The 17,536-nt window shown below is 33.6% G+C and overlaps 1 protein-coding gene across 3 annotated transcripts in view; it reads right to left on the bottom strand.

Annotated features, from left to right (window-relative positions):
- DIAPH2 (diaphanous related formin 2) overlaps positions 1-17,536 on the bottom strand; it is an 824,298-nt gene that overhangs the window by 427,404 nt on the left and 379,358 nt on the right. For all 3 annotated transcript variants that reach the window (XM_075999380.1, XM_075999381.1, XM_020285092.2), the window contains one exon: positions 9,753-9,992. In XM_075999380.1, the coding sequence (XP_075855495.1) occupies positions 9,753-9,992 (240 nt within the window). The remainder of the gene's footprint in view (positions 1-9,752; positions 9,993-17,536) is intronic.

Raw genomic sequence — 17,536 nt, 5'->3', positions numbered from 1 at the left:
CAGACATAACTGTAACATATAAGTTAAAATCAAAGACAACAGCATAGGCTTCACAATAGTATTCATCACAGTTAAGGGCCTAGGGGGTGTATATATTTGTTTAAGGGACAGAACATTTTAACAAATATAATAGACCAAAAAAAAAAAAAGTTGAGAAAAAAAAAAGGATGAGCCTCTAAAGCAGTCACTATTGACAAGAAATGTTCATCAAGTTTGCATCAGACAAATTATATTTACAAACTACTATTCTCTAGAGGATTTAATAAACAGAAAATTCGGGGGTTTAATGAAGTTTTCACACAACCTAAACTATAGCGTTGTAAACATGATAATATCTAAACAGATGTAATCAAATTCTGAGAAGACAAACAAGTGTTACATTTAAAGTATTAGCTGAATAATTTGCACCAATGAATGTAAATTAATGAATATTTCAACTTAGAGAAAAATCTTTAAATAAGCTCATGAGACCTCTGTATTTTTAGAAGCAAGGAGAAGAATAAAGGTGTGAGTTAGTTTCTTTTAATCGAAGCTCAAGTTTTCAAAAAAAAAAATATCCTGAGAGACAGAATCATTCATAGCTACAGCAATTTGAAGTAGTACATCTATAAACTTCATTAATTTATGTGTCTGACATGATCATATATCTTTACCCCTTCTGTGATTGGCTCATCGCAAAATCAGTCTTTTCTCCCATCTTAATTTCTTAATGTAGGCTACAGAGAATAAGAAATATATAATACATCTCCACATTAACATATATCTAGAAAATGTGTGACCATCTGGAGAAACTGAAATTACCATTTTAGAAGAAGGTACCTCTTAAGACAGAAATAAACACTACCGTCAAGTTTTCTTTTTACTTAAACAGGCAATTGGTATATGCACCACTATAGCATATAGATAGGTAACCAAGTATCTTGCATATTAGAAGTTGGGAAATAGCTGATTTTCTAACGAAGGAAAATCTTCAAACCACATGGTAGTGTATTCACAGGATTATAAAATAAAGGAGCTATAATCATGTGTTTCCAACCCTTGAAGGAGGGCCACATATTTAAAGAAGATAAACTTAGAAGTGGCCTGTGTTTTGTTCAGATTTTAAATGGCATGAAGGCCATCAGAAGTGAGGGCTTTGGACTGCATTTCTGAGCTGGTAACCAAGTATCTTGATTATTGGAGAAATTAGTTGACTGAAGCAATCTTTTGCTATTACCATTTGACTATGTGTACAAGTCCATATGCACAGATTAACAGTATATGTGCTTTAGGATATATAATGAGTAACATATAAAATTAAAAAAGTTTACTGAGAATTGTTTCCTTAAAAAATAGAGTGTTCTATAAATTTAAACACTTCTGGATTTACTGACTTATGCAGTAATGCTTGCTGTTTAAAAATTACAAATGTTGGTGTATTGATTTACATGAAGAACAGTAAGAAACAAAAACCTATGACACAATTATAAAAATTGAATCTGGAATGCCACCACTGGCATAGTACCACAACAGTGTAGCACTTATCTTTGAGATCAAGAAACTATTCAGTAGTTCTCAATGACGAGAGCCCAGTAAGCACAATACAATAAAACACAATGGACTTAAATAAAGGTCAACCATCACATAAGCTGAATAAAGGAAACTATTTAAAATTAAGAATGATATCCTGTTCTTGTGTCATTCTATTCTATTCTTAGTTTTTTCAGAGGTCTAAACTATGGTGAATGTTCTTTCTTCAATATAATATAACGAGGCACAGACAGACCCTTAAATTGAAATGTTTGTGTCCATTGGTCATGAATTATGAACAAATGGTATAGTGTGTCACTATTTTATACGATGACATTTTAAAATGCAAACTACCATGAATAAGCTCTTTTGCAATTTGCTGCAGCACTGAATCTTATATATCACTGATTACCAACCAGTAACTGGGAGAGATCACCAAAGGAAAACTCTTTCCTGCAAATAGCCCCATAGGAAGGGAAGTTTAAAGGACTCACAGGGAGAAAAAGAGAAATTTGGAAAGAGAACCTAACATTTCATCCCTCTCCATACTTGACTAAGACTCTAATCTTCCCTTTCACAGAATTTTTTCAAGAAAAGTTATAATTCTCAAAGTCATTTTCTCCTCAGCAAATTATCAACCACATCTCCCCTGAATTCAATTAATGCTAAACATAGTCTGATAGAAAAAAAGCATATTTCAGAGAAGCAACAGAGTTGATGCAAATGCTAAAAATAGCATGATCCACTGAGATCATTTGTTTGAGTCCCAGGAAAGTTGGATCCTAACTCTGCCTTTGTCACTGACTGATCCTGGGCAGGCCATCACTTAGGAGTCCTCACTCATAAAATATTGAGAGCAGCAGTCAACCTCACCTACACAAAACTGTTATGTTCTGAGAGCCTGTACAATGCCAAGGGATAGCTTTATAATCATTCCAATTATTAGGTGCTATTTTATTACAAATATATATACTCTGCTGCCTGGATACATTAAAATCTATTATCAGAAGAGAAACTTTCTATTAATACACCTACAATTATTTCCAACTGAATTTAAATAAAATAGATAGATTCCAAGTTTTTCACAAGCTGCCAGAGAGCCAAGAAAATCCACATGAGGTTTTCACGATTTTCATAAATGGCAGAGTTGGTTCAGTAATTCTTCCTCGAAATGAGCCACGCGTAACCAAACATTCTGTTGCAATGCAATGAGAGACAAGGTGCTGCACAGTTTTGGACGTGAAAGATCAGTATTTAAGCCCCAACTTGGACATTTATTAGCTTTTTAATCTTTAAAACATTGTATGACATCACTGGGCTTTAGTTTTCTAATTTGCAAAATGGGGTTAATAATATCTAACCTCCCTGAGTCATAAGGAAAACACTTTATAAACCATAAAAACACAGGCACCAAATGTGTGCACGGTTGACCAGGATATATTGATCTTTGCTAGGTTCTCTTTCAGTACATCCTATAGAGGTTATTTTCTAAAATATGTTTGGTTTTAAATTAATAGTCCAATATTAATTAATTTATTTATTAACCCATATTTGATGGTGAATTACTGGTTAAGATTTATAGCAAATGATACATATTTTTTGGGAGGGGAAGGGATCATGATGTCAGTTCCTTTATTTTCTCAAGACCATGAGGAAGAAAAGGTATAAACCTAAGGTCCTTGATAATTACCCACAAGAATACTTGTTAATAGAAAGTTAATAGCTGTTCATTGTTTGAAACCATTACTCTCTGAAGTTCTTTAACAAAGTTAATTTTATAACTTTGTCTTTAATGTTATTCCCAGAAGGCAGAATGTTTATAGCTACATGTAAAGCATCTGAAAGACTTGGATTGAAATCCTGGTTCTGCTAGTTTTTTTTTTGTTTTTTAATCTCAAAATATGGGGAGGGGGTACAAATAATTTTGGTTACATGGATCTCTTTTGTTATACTTGAGTGAGGGTTATAAGTGTGGCCATTACCCAGACAGTGTTCATTGTACCCATTAGGTAGGTTTTTGTCCCTCCCTAGTAATCTCTCCCCCATGCTTGATTTACACTGAGTTTTAGTGAGTACATTTGATCTTTTTTTTTTCCCCATTCTTTAGATACTTCATTTAGGAGAATGGTCTCTAGTTCCATCCAAATGGTTGCAAAAGGCATTATTTCATCCTTTTTATGGCTGAGTAATATTCTATGGTATACATATATCACATTTTATTAATCCACTCATGTATTGATGGGCACTTGGGTTGATTCCACATCTCTGCAATTGTGAATTGTGCTGCAATAAATATTTGAGTGTAGGTGTCTTTTTAATAAAATGACTTCTTTTCCTTTGGGTAAATACCCAGTGTAGTGGGATTGCTGGATCAAATAGTAGGTCTACTTTTAGTTCTTTGAGGAATCTTCACACTGTTTTCCATAGAGACTGTACTAATTTGCAATCCCACCAACAGTGAATAAACATTCCTTTCTCTCTGCATCCACACCAGCATCTATTGTTTTTGGACTTTTTAATAAAAGTGATTCTAACTGGGATAAGGTGATAGTTCACTGTGGTTTTAATTTGCGTTTTCCTGATGATTAGTGACATTGAGCATTTTTTCATATGTTCATTGGCCATTTGTCTATCTTCTTTTGAAAAGCTTCTGTTCATGTCTTTTGTCCACTTTATAATGGGGTTGTTTCTTTCTTGCTGATTTGCTTGAATTCTTTGTAGATTCTGGTTATTAGCCCTTTATCAGATGTATAGCTTGTGAATATTTTCTCCCATTCTGTAGACTATTTGCTCTATTGATTATTTCCTCAGCTATGCAGAAATTTTTTAACGTAATCAAGTCCCATTTATTTATTTTCCTTGTTGCTGTAATTTCCATTGGGATCTTAGTCATAAATTCTTTGCCTACGCTGATAAATAGAAGGATTTTCCTACATTTTCTTCTAGAATTTTTATGGTTTCATGCCTTACATTTAAGTATTTTATCCATCTTGAATTAATTTTTGTGAGTGATGAGAAATATGGATCTTGTTTCATTCTTCTGCATGTGGCAACAATACATTTTTATGTCTTTATAAATAAACTATAAAAAAGTCTTACAATTGCATATTCAATAGTTTGCTGTCAAAAATATACCCTTTATGCCTGTGAGGAACAAAATTCTCTCACTTTAAAAAAAAAGGCAACACTTAAGTTGAATATTAATCATTTATTTAATCAAATTGCATGACTTTCACTCAGTAGTAATTTACTGAGGGAGTCATATACAACTGACACGGAGGATATAGTGAAGAATAAAAAAATATATCCAAATTTTATGAGTACTCAGTCTTTTGAAGGAGAAAGAAAAAAATAATATAGTAAATTAAAGATATTTGAGGACATAGTAAAAAAGTGGCCGTACGCAACCTAAAGAGAGAGGCCACACCAGAATGCTACTGGTACCTTGATCTTGGACTTTCAATCCTCAAACTATGAAAAAATAAATTTCTCTTATTTAACCCACTCAGCATATAGTATTTGGTTATGGCAGCCCAAGCTGACCAATACACTCACCAAAGTATTTTCCATCTCTGTTCATCAGTTTTCTCACTGTACGCTAAAGAGACTAGACTAGATGTCTTCATATACTAGGATTCCAGCTTTATATAGACACAATCCACATCATTTCAGCTAAAAATGATCCAACAGTGTGAAATTCTTGGCATACTTACATATGATTTTTTTCCTTAGATCTTTTGTAGATTTTCTCCTGGATTACAGATTTCCAAATTTTATTGCCATAGATAGTAGCTGCTTTTCTTGACAAATGATATTTTCTGGTAAGTAATCTATTTAATAATCAAGCTGAACCTATTTTACTTCCCTTCTTATAGCTTATATATGGGAGATGATATTGTCCTTTGTATATTGGGAGTGACATCTATAATACTCTGTCACTAATACAATGTGATAGGCTATAGAATATGAGGCCTTTACATGTTATAGACACTCTACATAAATGAAGAATATTAGAAAAGGCACAATTATGTTATCATGTTAATCCTAATGATTTAAAGTGAGATATCTAAATTTTCACCAGAGTGAACTTACATGTTTTCTTTAGGGTCTTTTTATGATATATTTCATATCTCTACATAAGCATATCACCATTTGTCTATCTTCATAATTTGTTGTGTCTGTCCATCCAAGTAGAATGACTAGAAAGTCATAGCACATGTAGTCATATAGTCATATATTAACTGAAGGCAGGAAAAAAAAAAGCTTTTGCTCAGTACATGAAAAAAAGGTTTCCAGCTTTTGAAAGTCATTAAGTGGGCTGTGAATGATATTTTAAAAGTTATGGGAGCAAGATATCCACACTAATGTACGAATAACTCAAAACCTTCTCATAACCTGCCTTCCAATGTAATTACTTGTTTCCAAAAGGAATCCAATATTACAGACATTGTGGTTTTCTAATTCATCCTCAAATGTATCATGATCATTCCTAGTTGTGTACCATCATTAAGTAGAACTACTACCATTTGTTTAACATTACAATTGTTCTAAATACTCTAACACAGACCATTTTAGCTGACCCTGAAAACAACCCTATGGAAATAAACAAGAGTCAGTGTATTTCCTAGCTTACACATGAGGAAACTGAGGTTCAGAGAGGGTAAGTGACTTAGTCATGAAAATTTGGCTAGTAATTGGCAAAGTGTAAGGTAAAATGTAGGTTCCAAGCCCACACTGTTCTACTCTCTTGCAGGTCTTCTCTTCACATACCCCAATCCAATCCATCTTTCAATTCAACAGCATCAACCAATCACTGAAGATTCCCCCATTCTCTGAACTCCTGCCAACCTCATTTGGTCATTAATTTTTGTAGACTTTAACAGTATACATTGAGACATTACCTAATATTTTGAATATATATTTCCTGGCTGCTCAACTGTACCACAAGCTCATTAAGGTTTCTGTGTATTTTCTGTACTGTTTGTATGCCCCTAGTATACAGACCATCTGTTTTGCTTTGTCTTTATTTGTTTCTGCTTGATATCCCTTCACCTGCTCCTAACCTTTTGTATCCCTATCTTTGGTAACAGCATCCTTTAGGGCATAACCAATCTTCTATTGAAATAGTCTTGGTAGCACAATCAAAGTTGTTTACCGTCACTTGAACACAAGGTGTTCTTGTAACCTACTCTATGCTTATCAGGCTCTCTAGTTATAATTTGAATCAAACACAAGAGGAGAAAAATGGTTGGAGCTGATACATTCCTGAAAAGACTTCCCATTCATTTCTGCTACCTAAATTCTCAAAGCTGTCACAGTTGTTGCTATTTCGAAGGCCAAGTTCCTCAGCCTTTCCTCAGTTTTTGGATGAGCTACCTCATATCCTTCCAACAAATTCCACTTTTTGCTTAAACCAGGCATAGTCACTTCCTGCTGCTTGTGAACAAAGATCTTTATCTGATACACCCACAAAGCTTAGTGCACAGAGAATGCTCAGTATTTTTAAATATTTTGTTCTTGCACAGATTATATCTGCTATCACATACTAAAAACAAAAATAACAAATGACCTTGAAGTACAGCACTTTCATTGGTTAGAATTTTAATAACCAACAGGCAAGCACAGGCCAAACTAACATTGGGAACTCATCTTCACTGAAATTATTTTCATTACAGTTCAGCACACTGGTTTGGTAACTCACAAAGTGATAATTCACTGCTGCAAATTAACAAAGCACTTTGTAGTGAGGGCAGTACTTACAGTAATGATACTATTTAGTGTTGACATTTTGGTTAACCCATCTGTTTTCCTTTTCTTCCCAAATATTATAGCAGCCAATTGTGACCATCTGAATTTTTTACAATACCTTACTACAAGACACATCAGATAAGTTGAACTCCTTATACTATGGCTCCCTTTTTAGCTAGGTGAATATTTCAACATAGTCTAGAGCTTCTTGTGAAAATCACTGAATTATAGCTTTAAAATCACTGAGAAGGGAAATTATCATTAGAAAAATTTAGGTGAGTAAATGGTATCATTTCTAAAGCAGAATCAGTGTTCTGCAAGGGAAATTCTCCCTGCTATTTTCTTTAAGAAAAAAAAATCACTATGAAAAATCAATGAAGTAATCTTTTATAATATAACTGAAATTTAACAGCAATTCTAGCTAATCATACATCAGTAGTTAGTTAATTCTGTTTCAAACAGATTATAGACCTAAGCTAACTATTTCTATGTACTTCAGTAAATTTCTGTCATTTTAGACATTTACATCTACTCAGAATCCTTTGTATTCCAGAACATCCTTTTAATACTAGATATTATGGGAATATCATACATGTATATGATATTTTTCTTTCCTAATGACACGCATTTTCCTAGAAGTATTTCCCAGAAGATAAAAATCCTACAAAAAAGTGAGGGTGAAAGATTTTAAAACCTTCACTTCTTTCTCTTTTGGAATACCTATTACTACATGATAGCATTTCCCACAAGATTATTTTTTATTTTATTTGAAGTTGGCAAAAATCTTTGTGCTGAATCCTTTGAGCATACCTCTAGTGATAGATGTCAGATCAGCGTTGTGTGGAAGAACTTTTATTTGACAGGTAGATGACAGGAAGAAGGCTCTCTCCAAAATATAAGATGTAACTATAAAATCCTTCTGTGAGGTTAACGTAATCTTTTGTTCCTGTGTACAAATGACTTATTCATTCTTGCTTCAAAGAATCAGTTCATGTAATTAATGTTAAAAGTGTGAAATTAAGACACTTACAAATAAAGGTACATAGTTGTTCAAATTAGGATGGTTTGTTTAATGTATTTTTATATGAATTAAATGTGAAATAGTTATCTAATATAAATTTCTACGATATTTTAATTTATAATATTTTTACAATCCTCAAGCAAGAACACTTTTAGTCACTCACTGTGTATACAGCATATACTCTAAGTAGCATATTGATAAGAAATGACTCTATTAGCATTGAGTATATGGTATGCTATCCAATGAAAACATCCTAAGTAGTGTTATCCTATAAATCTGGCAATGAATTATTCCAATTTATCATAAGCATTGTCTTATTCTTTCTGGCATTATAAAATAATTTCACATGACCACAAATATCACAAGAAGGTGGAGTAAAAATATTTCTTTGACAAATCTAATGTTTCCAAATAATTTTCCCTATACCCTTCAAAAATATCTTATAAGTTAACAGATACTCACAATTCCATTATACATCCTATTATCTATAAATGTTTTTCTTTATGTCTATCTGGGTTAGAAATGCCAGGATCAAATCATTTTTGATACATGTTAAAGTGCTAGTCCATGTATATATAATGCACATCTATTTAATGCACAAATAGAAAAGAAATTCATATCCAGTCCTACATTTGGGATTCTTGTTATAATATACTTCAAGAACTAACCAAAGTTCTACAACGTTTTCAGATGTAAGCGAAAAAAAAAGTGAAAGAAAGCTGAGATGTCAAAGACAGATTATTCGTTTTCAGATTTATCTTTGTCTCTAGCTTTCTTACAGGCCTTCACCTCAGAATGTGTTCAGGTTTCTCCCTGTAATAGAAAGATCTTTTTCTTGAATAAGGTGGTTAGCTCTAGCCTAGAAATGGGCATATGCAATCACTTTGGTGCTTCTCTGTTTCTTTGTTTACTTTTCGTAAGAATTAAGTCTCAAAAAGAATAATATGCAATGACCCAATCAAAACACTAAGATGATTACCACTTGAATCTTTTTAGCTCTCAGGTAATATGCCAGATACCAGTGTAAGCTTAGTGACACAACATTAATCAACAACGAAGAGTATTACTTGCTTAGAATAGAATAGGTAAAGCTTACTAAAAAATAAATTTCCGGCTATTTACTTCATTGAATTTAGCTCCTCAAATACTTTTTGGAGAGACACAGAATACGCATAAAAGGATTAAAATACAATGTTGCATCTATTTTGTAAAAGCAAATTTTGTTTTGGTCTATGAAGTCTAATAAAATTTAATCAGCAAGAGTTGAGTATTATACTGCGAAAGAATTTGCGTAGTCTTGGATTTTACTAAAATAAGATTTTAAAAAGCTATTTAATTGAGATAAGTTTCATATACCATAAAATTCATCCTTTTAAAGTATATAATTTTGTGGTTTATGTACTATTGCTTTTTAGAGTAACCCTCTCATAGACAAGAAAATGTTTATAAATTATCATTATAAATGTAATCTTACCTTGCAAAGGAAATTGATCTTAAAACCCAATGACTGGGCATTTCTTGAGCCTGAATTCATGTAGTTTCCAACCAAAAGAACTAACTCTAAAAGTCTGTTAAAACTTTCACTTTTCTTCAGTTCTTCACAGGCAAGAGTTACTGCTATGATGCTTGGTTTGATGTTGTTTACATGTTCTTCAAACATGAGCTTGAAAAGAATGCTATTGAGACGAGGCCGTAACATTTTCACTGAGCTGATCTGTAAGATAAGGAATGTTCTATGAGAAAATACATTTAAAACCTGATGTTTTATCGCCTTAGTGGGGATAATTTCATAGACAATACTGTAAAATTTCTGTATAAAACAAATCCTACCTAGGTTTAAAAAATATTATTTTTGTTTGTTTTAAACATTTCAAAGAAATATTTCACCAAAGTTTTAAAAAGCTGGTTGTTCAGTTTTTTAAAAATAAATTAAATCATCCTTATAGTATTAATACTATTGGAGCTGAACAGTTGCTATATGTTAAGTGCATAATCGTTAGCCATCAATAACATCCAAACTGCCAAAATCTGTCCCTGAGGTGAACTAGGAAAATTTATAAACATGAAATTGAGTTAAGTGAATAGTTGGGCCACAGATAAAAGATGTATATGATAATAGAAAATATAAGTGGAACATTTCCTAAGAAATTACCTATTACTATGCTGTTTGAAATCAGAGGACTAGCTCTGATTGAGCATTTAATAATTTTTAAACCTATGATTTCTATTCATAAAATATATTAAATATTTATATACGCTCTAAAGAATTTCACCTACTTGACAGATGTGGATATTAAATAATTAGGTTACGGTAAAATCATATGAACTTACTTTCAAATACTTTATTCAAGAATTCTATATTGGTTTCTTCAAAATAGTTCAACTTTGCTTTTAATTACTTGTTTCATACTGTTGGTGCACATTTTATATTCTCTTTGGTATAGTTCCTATGATAATTATTTTTAATTTTCAATTTTTTATAGCCCCAAATTATTTAACTAGTTTTCATTCACCAAAGGCATTCTGAGAGAAGTGGGGGAGGGTAGACACACATAAACACAGCAAAAAGAAAGTATTTACAATTCTATTTGTTATTGCATGTAAAACTTACTTTCTTAAATACAAATGCTAAGCACATGTTAGGTACTAAGATACCCGCAGATAACATGAAGAGAATTTGGGAACATAAACAAAAGTCTTTAAACCACAAAGTACCCTTTAAAAGTAGCAAATGAGCTATTGGGTAGATCATATCTGCTCTAATACAGAAGTAAGACATAGTTTATTATTTTTCTTTGAAATTAACTTGCCCATTCACCATGAACATCTGCCTCTCTAAATATGAACCTTTGCCTTCTACTAATCCTTCTATATGCTTTGATGCTTTTCACAGGCATATATAAAAGTATGCTGGAAATATCCACTTGTTACTATATTTATGCAGGTTTAATCACTTATAATCAGCCTTTTCTATATAGTCAGAGTATTACTATACAAATTGTACACCAATTATATAATAAGTGAAATTATATACTATTCACAAAAAACTCACAATATAGTCTGAAACTCATAACAGTGGCAGGTGAAAACTATAGCTAATGAAAAACCAGCACATGATTTTAGATAGAGAAACAGAAATTAAGTTCTGGAGATGTTCACCAGAAGAAGAAAAAACTTTAAACTCTTATGTTTAAAGTTTATGACTACGATATTTAATGAAGGCTTCATGGTAGAGGGAATACAAATGAAAATATAAATGTATGTGTGTGCATGTGTAATAGACAGAGAGAGAGCACGCGCGCGCGAGAGAGAGTGTGTGTGTGTAAATAAGCACACACAGAACTGAGGCCAGAAGGAAAGGGTAAGGAGAATAGGGTTAGAAGAGGTTTATAGGTTAGTCATTATAGGACATAGATACCTAGGCACACAATTTGAACTAAAGTATCTTAAGAATGCAGGTTAAGGCCACAAAATTGGAAGCTAATCTCATCAAAGTCTATCGCCAAGAACGTGGAGGTCTTTTTGTGTATGTTTGTGTGGGAATCTAAGTTCCTATATGTATTTTTGTGCCTGCATTTCTGCCTCTACCACTGTATCCAAATCCCTCCCCACTTTATTTTTCCTTTCCTTTTACTGGTACCTGCCCACTACTAGCACAGAATCATGTTTTCTATGTGTTTAAGGAGTAGTTTTATAGTCTCCCTGATAGTAGTCACCATGTACCTGCACTGCTGGTCATGCTTTGTAGAGCCTGTAGGGACCCAGGTTAACAGGGTGCTGTTGGTCCCAGATCGATAAGGAACATAACTCTTAGGCACATGTGGGCTTTTAGTCTTGTTTCAGTTCTAATACCAGTGTCTTCATTGATATTGTTATCCTTTCTGGGCTTTGTATTTCAATCCTTGGCCTACAAACTCAAAAGGTATGGTTGTGATTTTTTTTTAACACAAACTCCAACCGAAACAATGTAAATAAAAGTATATTTTAATGATAAGAGTAACAGTAATAACAGTGACAAACATTTAGAGACATCTTTCCACATAAGTATTATATATGTATTAACTAAGTGATTCTCAACATATCCTCAGGAAAAGGCTATTATCTTTATTCTCATTCTAAAGATGAGGAAAGTGAAGCACAGAAATACTAAGTAACTTGCACAAAGCCAAATGTCTATGTTGCAGATCTGAAGATTTGAACTCAGGCCTTTGGGCTGCAGATCCCAGACTATCAACCATTATACCACACTGCCTCTTGAGTCTTATTAGGATCAGTAGCTATGATTAGTCAAAGAAGAGATTAGTGGCAAGGATACCATCAGGAAGTTATCAAAATGGCCTGAGAAACAGGCAATGAGGTAGAAGGTTGACAGTAGGAAGAGAAAGGAAAAGATGGATACAAGAGGTATAATTAAGAAAGAACCAATGGGACTTAGCAACTGAGCAGTTATGGGAAGAAAAATTCAAAGATGGCTCTAAGGTTGTAAGACTTAACCTTATAACCTTAGGTAGGTAGAACAATGTTGGCATTAATTAACATAGAAAGAGGTGCTGATGTGGTATGGTTTATTGTTTGGTTGTTTTGATTCCGAGAATGAGGGTAGATGAATTTGCTTCCCCAGATCTGTTGTTATTAAGACCCCAGTAAGCTACTCAGGGACTAAGGCAGCAGAGGCAGGTAGGTACAGCTGAGTATCAACTTCAATCAAAGAAGACTGAATTCAGAAACTTTCATGTGATCTGACTGTATGAAAATAGTCTGCCTAATTTTCTGGTCTTAAGTATCCCCATCTATAAATAGGGGAAATCCTGTAAAGCAGTCTTGCTTTGATGATTAGACCAAAGCCAAATGAATGATCCATTCATATTACTTCCATCTTTTTCAGTCTCTGCCTTTAGAGTTGTGGGAGGGTACAGCAAAGGGTACTAACTTTACAAGTGAAAAATATTGCTTGGCTGTTACCAAAAAATTTTATTAGCATTTAAATGAATTTTGTTGACCATCTTCTCAGGCGTCAAATAGTGTATCTTAACTAACAATGATGCTATATTATTAAGACTCCAAATGTTAGAGTGATATTCAAATCAAAGTATCCAAAAAGTTATTTAATACCAATCCTGGACAATGTTTCAAGCTGAAGAATTTCTTGGAATTGTCTTTTATTTTCTACACTTACCACTAAAAGACAAATATTATATACTTCAAGGTTGGATTACTAAATAGACTCTTTAAATGTCCTTCCTGATCCCTCTAGCCTTTTCCCCTTCAAATCCTCATAAATGGTAAAATGATATCTCTAAGACAGGGAAATAACATTGTTTTCTTAATGTGTTGAGTTTTTGGCATTATTATAATATGATATCTGGTAGCATCTCAAAATATAGTCCCAGGATTTAAAAAAAGATAAGTACTGGACTTGACAGATTTAGGAGTTATCTGAATAGATGTTCTGGGAGGCAAGGTCATTGATGAGGAAAGTATAGAGGGAGAAGAGGAGAAAAAGAGTCAAAAATTGTACCTTGTGGAGCCCCTAGCAAAGAGTCTGGTATTAGACATTCAAATACTTGCTGATTGATTTTAAAAGCACTCCTTAGCTGACTAGCCATTTTCCAGATCTTCTATTACACAGGACAGATTGTCTATTGAACAAAATTAACAACTGATGGTCATATTTTACTCTCCCAAAATATTGTCTTCAGTTATGATGCCAAACTGGAAATGCTAGGGAATTAACTTTGTGAAACTGCTATTACTGGATATTAATCTATCATTAGTCAGTCTGCTTCCAGGAAGAAGTTGTACACTATAATGGGATCAGAGCTGCCCTTTTCATGTGGCAAATGTTCTTCATTCATTCATCCCCTACAACAAGGTTTGATACATGACAAGTGATAAATATGAGAGTTGATTTAAAAAATAAATAATTGTAAACTGAATGAAGAAATGAATGTATTCATCCACTCAAATGGGAACCACAATATTCAGTAAAATGCTGGGTTTAGAAGAGGATGCATGATTTAAAAAGGTAGAATAGCAGGCTGAGGGGAAGGAGGAGGTACCTTCTGCAAGGTCATTTGCTGCCAGGTGTGTCATCCCAATAATACTGCCTAGCACCAATCTTAGCCCAAATTCAGAATCCCATATACCTATTTTTAAGGGTAGTGTTCAAGAGAGATTTTTCCCTAAACCCAGAAAAGGGAGAGAGACAATTCTTTGCATTCTCTAAACCAGGGGTCTTCAAACTTTTTAAACAGGGGGCCAGTTCACTGTCCCTTAGATTATTGGAGAGTGCGCACTGTGGGCCCGGGATGAGTCGGCTGCCAAGCAGGACAGGCAGCAGCGGCAAAAACACCCGGAGGGCTGGATAAATGTGCTAGGCAGCTGCATGTGGCCTGCAGGCTGTAGTTTGAGGACGCCTGCTCTAAATTCATACTGAAAATTGCAGTAAAAGAAACAGGGACTTTTGAGTTACACTGACATAAGCCTGAATGACACTCTGTCATTTTCTAGTTGTATGACATAGTGCAAGTTACCTAATGTTTCTGAGTCTTTACTTCCTCATCAAGGAAATGTATTCATTAAATTATCCATGCAAGTTGCAGTACGACTTAAATGAGATGCTGTGTGTAACACTCCTGTCATAGTTACTGACACAATGTATAAACTCTAAAACAATAGCTCTTTTTGTCATTATCCCCTTTGTCTCCAGAAATCCTCAGTAAGAAGGAATCATGGTCACTGATTTTTATCCCAAATCCAAGGGAAAGTTTCTCTGATCCACAATTAAGGAATATGTGTATCCAGGACTCAGTAAAGAACAGAAGTCATCACCTACTGAATGCACTGTAACTGTCATGCTCCATTTAGCTATTTTTAATTCATAATATACATTTGCTATTAGAAATGTTAATTAATGTATTATTACAAACTCAAGAGACTATGAAGGAGGTAAGGTATATAGGCACATAACTTAACAGGAGCCACAAAGCAGTATGTATTGATTATACCAACAGAATTTCTACAATCATAAGTGTAAACTTCCATGATCAGACCAGGCTAGATTCATAGAAACAGTTGAACCTCCATCAGAGGAGTTGAGTATGTAAGGAAATGTCTTGGATAACTAAGCTTAAAAATAATAGGAAGCACCGAGTAACATCCCCAGCCACACATACAATTATTAAAAGGCTCATGTCTCATAAAAGCACTTGAGTGTACCTAAGTGATATAAGTAAAAAAACACAAAAGCTCGGCTGAAATATGTGTTTGTTTTTAGTTGTGGTCCCTCACAGCATTTTAGTTGACTGGCATCCTTTGTTTTATAATTCATTCCTTGAAGTGCTGTGGGATGCTGACCAGAGTGTTGTATTATGTAGGGGATTTATTTGTGCTACGATGTACTTGTCTATCAAATCACATCAAGTGGCTCTCATTTCTTTAGCTGATCTGCACTATATTAAAAAAAAAAAAAAGTACACTGACAGCTTTAGTGAGAGCAACTACAAGTGGGTTATTTCCCCAAAGAGTTAGACACAGTTTTGTTCATATAATTTGAATTTTATACACTTCACTACCTATACAGCTGGTGAATATTGATCTACTATCAAACTACCATAGGAATCCACAGAGAAAGAAAAAAGGTGCAAGTATAAAAACCATGTGTGAAGGAGTAGGAGATGGCCACATGGCACTCTTGCAGTCACGTGTGGCCTTTAAGGTTACTTCTACCATCTTTCCTTTTGCACTGGTAAGAAACATACCTTTAATGTCCGTCACACATGAGCATAAATCAGCCCCTAGTCTCTTCAACATACAATGTTAACAATTCATTAGAATTAACAGATAAATTTGTAACAAATATACATGTGTTACAAGGTGTTTTCCCCCCAAATTAAATACTACTTTGATCCATTGTCCATTGAATATACAGAATAATTTTGTAGCTGTGACTACAGTAAAAGGAATGCTAATGAAGCCATGGTAAAGAAGGAAGGAAAGCAGCCAGAACTGCTTGCAAAAATGAGATTCACAGTCAATGACTGAGCAAAATTCTGCCTAGAGGAATGGAAATAAAGCAAGGATATTCATGATTATCTACAAAGCAAATAATTTTCTTATATTCTGTTAGGCAGTAACCTCCCCAAGGGCAGGACCTCTCCTACTCATCACTGCACATTCTGTAGCAAACCCATTACCTGGCCTGGACAAAAGAATCAATACAAGTGTGCCTAGTATATAGACTACACAGCACATGTTACACATGAACAAACATCTACTCATCTTTAGTCTAGAACAGAACATAATAACAATGTCTGCCTCCCAAAACACTGTAAACTTAGAAGAAGAATCACACTTCGAAGCTGAGCAAGAATTTTAAAACATCCTTCTGAAAACAACTGTTTGAAGCTAAGAATGACCATCAAAACTTCCACTGTGGCATTATGTTATTGTATTAAGGCTTAGTGATTTTTGGGGAAAAGATAAAAGGGTTAATTTTTGATTTTTTGAATTTAACAAAAAACAATCTATAGCAAAATTGATTGACATTCATAGTCCTAATTTGAATTTTCAATTTTCAAGTGGTTTTATTTTACCTTGTTTTATTGTAAAAATTGCTGGAAATGAGCAATCTTGCCACAAAATGGATTATTATGGGGATTTAATGAAAGGAACAAGAATATAAATACATGGATTTTGAGAATGAGTCACGGTGAGTTTTCTTTTACCTGATCTCAAAATTATTAAAACAGCTTTTTCTCAGATAAAATGAATGCACATCTAGAAGTAAGAGCTAGCATTCATATTTACAGGAAGAATGAAAATAGAAACAATCAGGAAATTTCATATCAAAACACTGAATACCCTGAATGCAAGCAGATAAAATAAAGAAAAATGTAATTTTCCCAATGAATATGCAAACCTGAAAAATGATTTAATAGTAATGAAACAAAGGACCTACAATTTTCTATCCAAACTAATTGTTTTTGATGATATGTAGGAGGTGGAAAAAGCTTTTAAAAATTTCCTTTTCACCTGGTTAAGCTATCTTGAATAGACTAGCTCATAAACTCTTATGAGGCTTTAAAAAAAATTAAAAATCACAGTGACTTTATAGTTGTACTTCAGCTGTAGGCATAAATCCTCTCTTCTTGCCTTTGTATATTTGTGTAAAAAAAGAAAAAAACTTTTAAATGTGCTGTCAGCAATATCACATAATCAGTGCTTTCCATTATAAAGATGTTTATGTACAAGGCTATC

This window comes from Microcebus murinus, chromosome X, assembly GCF_040939455.1.
Source record: "Microcebus murinus isolate Inina chromosome X, M.murinus_Inina_mat1.0, whole genome shotgun sequence".
Taxonomy (NCBI): Eukaryota; Metazoa; Chordata; class Mammalia; order Primates; family Cheirogaleidae; genus Microcebus; species Microcebus murinus.
Note: the sequence above shows the minus strand (reverse complement) of the source record. Positions and strands in the feature narration are given on the sequence as shown.